This window comes from Montipora capricornis, chromosome 3 (genome assembly GCF_036669925.1).
Source record: "Montipora capricornis isolate CH-2021 chromosome 3, ASM3666992v2, whole genome shotgun sequence".
NCBI lineage: Eukaryota > Metazoa > Cnidaria > Anthozoa > Scleractinia > Acroporidae > Montipora > Montipora capricornis.
The window spans coordinates 74,837,350-74,844,849 of NC_090885.1; the positions used below are offsets into that span (position 1 = coordinate 74,837,350).

Here is a 7,500-nt window from a genome sequence, read left to right on the forward strand (position 1 = left end):
AAGAACCTTCATAGAAGGTCAACATGCATTCGGCTATTTCGGATATGCTCAGACAACTTACACATATGTACCCGCCGTTCGCGATAGTTGATTAGTGGTGGTAAGCTTTTAATACAAATTTAAACAAAGTGGTAGGAAAGGAAAGGGAAGGAAAGGAACTTTATTTAAGTGTCTAGTCGTTCTGGCGCTGGGGCACTAATTGGGGACACTGTAAACTAACAATTAATGCAAATAAAGTAAAATGTTGGTATTTGAGAAGAGGGGAAAACCGGAGTTTCCGGAGAAAAACCTCTCGGTGCCGAGAAGAGGACCAAAAAAAGCAACCCACATATGACGCCGAGTCTGGCAATCGAACCCAGGACACATTGGTGGGAGGCGAGAGTTCTCACCACTGCGCAAACCCCTGCACCAGGTTATTATGGAGCACGACTTGGCCGCTACCAGAAATCAGATTCTACTTCTCAACTCATACGTGAGCCGATAAGTGGGGACGTTAGCGAGAACTCTGGGCCAACCGCTAAAAAACCGAAGTGCCAACAGTGCAGCGGTGTCACCCCAAAGCAATACAAGACCCGGTATAACAAGGAACTGCTTATATTCTGCACAGTTAACTGCCACTTTAATAAATATAAGCAACGACGTATTAACCGAATTACCATTCGGCCATACTACCGAAGAATCGTTTTCCTCGCTCGGCTGTTTGGCGGCAATCATCAAGACTCAATCGGAAAGTTGGCTGGGGAATCGGTGACTTGCGCCGATGATTTGTATAATATGGCGAACGAGCCCCAAAAGATATTCGTGTTGGTCATCTGAATATCTGGACCATTTCTATGAGGCCGCCTCGACCTCTTTACACATCTCAGTAGTATTTCAAAGAGGTGCTGGGTACTACAAATCTGTTGGCATACAAAAAGAATGGTGAAATCATGAAAAATCCACGGACAATTTGCATATGGCTGCACCGGCGGCAGGTTGTGTACTGTACGTTTCTCTATTGGGAGACCGTAACATAACTTGGATATCAAACCGTGGGTATCAAGAGTCCAGACGGTTTGATAGTATACAGAAACGTAAAGAAAATCAGTGTTAGCGGACAGCTTTCATTTGAATGAACATTTTGTTTGTATTTCAAAAACTCAGTGACTCGTTACCATGAAAACACTGTAGCGTTCAATTTGTAAGGTCACGTTTTCTTTTGAAGATTTCATTTTTTGTCTCGTGAAACGTTGAAACCATGAAAAGATGACCGATAAATTTTCTATGTCTGATCTTCAACCGGTTAAAATTCATGCTATCAATTTTCAAGATATCGTTTTGCCCCGAGTATGATTCTCGTAAGGCCTTTTACGCTAAATAGAGTTATTTTAAATAAACTGAAGGAAAAATTCAACTTTAAAAGCTCGGTAACACTTTGGTCCACTTGAATGATCCACTTCATTTGGTGATACTTTGTGGCTTCAGTCTAAAACACAGCATTTTGGAGGTCATTAACTCGAAGAGTGTTTTAGGGCTTTCAAGTACGGACTTATGAAACCAGACTGTTTGTAGAAAGCACAAAGGGTAAAATGGTACTGTCGAGGTTTCCTGGTGAGTCAGTAAAATAATAAATATACTAATAGTAATCTTGGATTATTGAAGTGCGTTCGACAGTAAAAAGTGAAGTAAAGTAAAGTCAATGTATTTAACGTCGGTAGTTCCATCAGTTACGAAAACTGGTATCAGTGCCTTTCCCTCCTTCGAAACAGACGTTGAAGTTACCGAGGATCGAACTGGGGACCCCTTGCTCAAAAAGCCGTGAAAGAGGCCTTCCCGGGTTGGGCGGGGGGGGGGGGGGGAGGGGAGTCCTTGTTTCCTTTAAATATGTACTTGTGTTCCCTGGTGCTCGGCAAAATCAAAGATGCATATAGGTAAAACTTATTTACTTATTTCTTAACTGGTATGATTTTATTGTCTCAGCTTTGACCTTGCGAGTTTTGACCCGACGGTTGACTCGAGAATATGACGAAAATCTAGGTAGGGTATTGGTGTTCTTGGAAAAAGAATGTTTTTGACCATGTTGTAAAATATGAGGGTGCCAGTGGGGTTTGTAGTTAACTGACAATTGGACCAGTAGTAATTGGCCTTATCTGTTACGGTGACCCTGCCAAGTACTTTATTATTTATTTTTTGTGTCATTTTGAAGTTAATACATGCTTTTTCAGTGGAATTTATGAAATTTTTAATTACCCATTTTAGGTGATATGGACTTAACTTTACCTTGACTTTGCAGGACACAGAGAAGAAGTTGGAGGCATTTACTTCCTTTGGCGATGTTTTCTTCATTCTCTATTCTATCATTATTCATTCATGGAAGCAAGACGCTTGGGACGACCATTTAGAATGCTAGAAGCAATCACTGCACTCATATTTTGGTGGGAGCCATAAAGGATTTAGGACAGCACAGAAACATTAGTGACAATGAAGGACTCCAACCTGCAAAAGAGTTGGGCTCAGTACAACCTCGTTCCCAGGGTCTCTCTTCTCTGCCTCCATTGTCGTTGCGAAAAAGACCTTGGTTCAGGCTGGTCACGTGTCTCCCAGAATCGTGGAGGCTCACCAAATGTTTGTTAGGGGAGGGGTGGCAATGTAGGCCTCGTCGGCCTCGTCGGCTAAGATTGCGTTACGTATCCAAAGAACAAACGTTTGTCGGAAGTGTGGACGTCTACTCTTTTTAATTTAAGACAAAAATGATACAGGAGCGGTGGGTGGATTATTTTTGTTCAGGAAGGCTAGATTTCACAGCTTAGCTAACAGGTGTATGTACTGCATGTTCATCAGGCGGGATTGACAATTAAAATTGTATTTAGTCAAAAAAGACGTGAAATAATAAAACAAAGTGACTAGGCGAAAGAATGCAACCGTGTAAATAATATGAAATACAATGTCAGTCAAGCTGTGAATGGGCCACGAATGCAACACGTAAGCTACTCGAGTCAGCTGCTGTCCGGAAAACCGAAATTAATTTTGTAAGATCAATATCTCCAAACTTAGCTTGGTGCTGACCTTTTTAAAAACAATTTTAAAGAAATACTTTTCAAAGTCATAACGGTTACTTCTCAAAATGTACGTTGTAGTATACGAAACGTCAAGTTTTTAAAAATGCGTTGCTTCACCGCGATTTGTGTTTTATTTCTGTTTCTTCCAGCAGGGAAGTTCTTCCTGATACCAGGTATTAAAAACTGGGAATTTAGTAAGGTTTTCGAAGTTTTAAAAAATACCAGGTCACCGAATTAGTTTTAAGATATCTTCCAAGTTTTAGAGAGCCGTTTTGCAGTGTTGTACCGTTACCATGGCAACAATTTGGGTCTCTTGGAAAAATGCCTTGCAATATTATTGTACAAATATCAAAACATTCCCCTACCGAAAGAATCGACAGTGTTTTAACCCTTTTCCACTGTTACATGTGAAAAACCCTTTCGAGCCTCCTTAAAGAAACAATTTGTCAATATACATATTCAAGAGCGTTTTTACACACCGAGTTATTTTTAGATTGATTTTCCCGCGAAACCAGACCTTTCCAGCTAACCACAAGTCTTGCGTAAGAAATTAATACCTATGGGATTGAGAATAGTCACTAGTAAACGCCAAATCTTGTTTAAGAACTTGTCTAAAAATAGCTTAATCTGTGAAAACTAGTATTGGAGTTAATAGGCTCCGGATATATTACTGTATTATTTACAAGAACAGATGTAAAATTGGTAACGTCGCGGTAAGTAGATAAATTTAGAAGGCGGTCCCTATAATTAAATCCTACAAGATATCATGTGTTATAGTTCACCACTAAATTTTCTCCGATTCTTATTGGTTTAATTCGATCACCTGATGCGATAGTGTTCGTCCGCGGAGAGACACTATCAGCCTAACCTGCGATCAGGCTCTATTTTAGTTTCGCGTGGTACGTAATGACGTGGTGTTGGCGAAACGAAAAATAGAGCCTGACCAAATTCCTCTTAGAAATTCCTTCCGCCCACTTTTTTTGATTGATTGACATGTCCTTCATCGGCCAATCAAATTTACTTCCATTACACCAATACACGCGTGGACGGCAGATTCACGCTATTTTGTTTTGACCAGAGTTAATTACCGTGGGAAGAATATTATAAACGAATTCGAAAGTTACCGTTGGCTTTAATTTGAGAAAAACACATTTAAAGCATGGGGAATGTTTTCGACGACTATATTGCGGCAAAGGCCGGTGTAATTCTCCCTCCGAACTTCACTAAATATGCAATCTTTTAAGCTTGACATAACCTAGCATTTTGTCGTTGGACGGTTTGGCAATAGATTTTTAAAGAAAAAAAAAAGAGAAATACATTATTCCTTTAACGTGTTTGCCCATGAAGGTTTCTTTGGTGATTTTTCTGGGTAATATCTTCAGTTGCAGCGTATTTCTAAAATTGCGCGCTGTAAAATCATGATATGTTTGGCTGTTAATTTTTTGATGGAGTACGAACAGTAAAATGGACTCGCAAAGTTTCTTTTATTGTTGTACAATTGATCTCTCTGGAAACAGGCCATTTTAGTTTCTGGAGTGCGAGTTTTAAGTTAAATCAAATGGAAATATTATGAAGTGTGCAAACAAACCGTGTCATGTACAGTAAATAAATAAAGGCGTTTCATACACAGATATTCAAAACATGCATTCGTGTAACTTGCGATTTAATCAGCATCTCCTCCTGTTGATATATATGTCCCTTGTCTCATCCTGGAAACCAATATGCATCGGCTTTCATTGCCATTTGAAAGAACCAGCTATTTAGCTTTCAAAACATCAGGGAAGTTTGTGCCAAAGTACTTTCAACCACATGGCCACAGAGCTCGACAACGGAATCGCTAATTTCACTCTTTCCAGAGATTCAAACCCGATTCTGGACAAGTTATGAGATGTTTCAGATGGCATATCTCCATGATACAAATAAAATCAAGTTGCACCGTCCACGGCATTGTAAGAAAAAAAGGGAGCAAATTTTTTCGTACACTTATGGCGGTTAGTCTCGAGAACTTCGCGAGCGCTCCGCGCAATCACGATGGCACTTTCACTTCCGGCGTTTCAACAGCCAATCAGATCACGAGTTTGGTCGGCCAAATTTTGGCCGACCGTCCGGAATTCTTGAGAGACTTTTGGTCAGGCCCAATTTTAGCGAGCGACGACATAAGAGAACATATGGGCGAAGCTAAAAATGGGCCTGATCGCAGGTTACTATCAGCCCATAGTGCCCGTTCGCGGAAAATACCCGGATGCATAGTACTCGTTCGTGAAAATACCTCTGTAAACAAGCGGCCTTATGGAAAATAAACAATCGAAATTGTATTAAGAGGGTTTTTGTTTGTTTTCTTTTTCAAATTTTACATTGGCTGACACGGCTTTCGTCTAATAAAGTTGAAAATAATTCAACATGATTTTTGAGCTGGCGCGCGGAAGAAAATTTAGTAGTGAACAATAAAGACAATAGAGTGTTTATGTCTCGGAACTATCGGTCTGATAGTTGCCCCTTGGAAATTTGATGTTCTTAAAACTAGCATATTTGCCCTCGAAGCTTCGCTTCTCGGGCAAATATTTCTTTTTAAGAACATCAAATTTCCGCGGGGAAACTATCAGCCGATAGTTCCTCGACAGAAACACTCTATTGTTTAATTAGATATATGTAAAATTGGTTCGCGAGTTAAATCCCTTTTCACCTAGAAAAGAACGAGCTTAATCTGAGACCAATTTTACCAACAACATATAACTAAAGCTTATTGAAATCGCTGCTCTAGAGTTTTGTTGAGCCAGCAAACTCATCATATTTAACATGCTCTGGACTCTCGTCCATTTCTAAGCTACATTTTGAACTGTTGTTAACCACAAGGGTATTTTTACTCTCTCGGGGCTCTGTCTTCTGTTCGATGCCATTTTCTTGATCACTGTTGGCTCGCATTTTCTCTGCTCCGTCTTGGGTTGGAGAGGGAATATTTATGCCGCTGAAAACCAAAGAGACGTCGTTATTGCCACACAGAGTTAACATTGAACCAGCTTTCTTTTATTGTTACGAAGGGGCAGCTCTATGCAAGATAGGGCCGAAAGCATCCACCCCGGTGGAAACTCAGCTGCGCTATACGGTATACATAAACGAGCTTGAGACACATCACTACCCCAGCCAGCTGCAATTAAAACGAAGTTAATTAACTTTCATCAGAAAGAAAAACCGGAGCGCCGGCGAGGCAACTTTCCGTTTCATAAACGGTCGTTGTCATTTGGACGACACTTAGAACATTTTTTACTGTTAAGTTTGTAATTTTAAAGTATTTGAGTGAAACTAACCCTAACAATTTATTGAAAGCTAACCGAATAAAAATGCTTGGTTACTAAGAATGGTATCGACCGTGAAAAATGGCAACGAAAGTTTACGAAACGGAACGCGGGCTTTGGTGTTCGAAGTAGGGCCACTCTCAGAGAAACTCAGCACACATGAATTTCATGGCCGAAATTGATCCTGCAACTTTGCAGATGTGGGAACGCAATAAACCCAGCCCCCTCCTTCCCGACTTTCTTCTGCAAATGGCGAATTTATTTTCTCAAATAATCGGACTTCGGTTGGAATTTTTAAAGTTTTTCCAATGTCTCTTTCTGTTACTGTCTCTGTCGACTTCATATATAGTGATGAAAAATTGGTTCCATCAAACGAGTAACCCTTTGATCAGTATGTAAATTCTCCTCACAATGTCAATGAAATGTCAGTTGGGGAGGTATTGAGGATGAAGAATATCAGCTCAGGGGCTGGGATCTTGATATAACACCAAATTCTCATAACTTACCAACAAAAAACCTATGGAAATAGATAGGAAAATGAACGCTCAAAACGTAAACTCAAATCTTTCTTTCAGAGGTTTAATTTGCCTTTATCAGCTCGTTTGAATTGTGAAAGATACTTCACTCCATATTTTCGTGGCTACTACGAAAATCACCGAACTGTGGAATGGGCTCAAATTTTTATATCGTCGCCACACCCACTTTTTGTTGCTGCCCCGCCCATTTTCGTCGAAGAATTCAGTTGGTACTTAAAGTAACAAACTGAGCCTTACCGGGGTGGCAGACCGTAGTTTTGTCAACCGCAAAATTTCTTTATTCCCCTGGGTCCCGACATGACTGCCAGGTCAAATCACAGTCACACCTCCTTCGTGTTGACAAACTTCAAAAACACATTCGCGGAGCGAAAGCGTTGAAAGACGCGCGAATGAAAGCCGTAGCAGACAAACTTCTGCGCATTCATGCCGCTTTTATTAGTTAATAGCACCCTTGTACGTAGTAGGCTGTTCGCAATCGTATTAACTGTCTTTATCAAGCCGTCAAGGAATTAACATTAATTATGCAAATAAAATTTTCATTTCCCTGTGGTCTCCCGACACGACTGTTTCTCTCAGATGCTAATAATTAAATTTCACTGGCTTCAGTAAGTCCAGCCACAAAATATTCGAAGC

At 40.3% G+C, this 7,500-nt stretch overlaps 2 protein-coding genes across 3 annotated transcripts in view; both read right to left on the bottom strand.

Annotated features, from left to right (window-relative positions):
* Positions 1-7,500, bottom strand: part of LOC138044105 (putative nuclease HARBI1) — a 23,861-nt gene that overhangs the window by 3,345 nt on the left and 13,016 nt on the right. The window lies entirely within an intron of this gene.
* Positions 2,295-7,500, bottom strand: part of LOC138044102 (proton-coupled folate transporter-like) — a 16,111-nt gene continuing 10,905 nt past the window's right edge. The window contains exons 7-8 of one of the 2 annotated variants that reach the window (XR_011131394.1): positions 5,251-6,003; positions 2,295-3,901 (exon numbers count right to left, since the gene is read on the bottom strand). Coding sequence is in view for 1 of the 2 variants with exons in the window: in XM_068890749.1 (XP_068746850.1) it covers positions 5,796-6,003 (208 nt within the window). In the remaining variant the exon portion in view is untranslated. Of the gene's footprint in view, positions 6,004-7,500 lie in introns of both variants that reach the window. The other variant, XM_068890749.1, reaches the window with a different exon arrangement.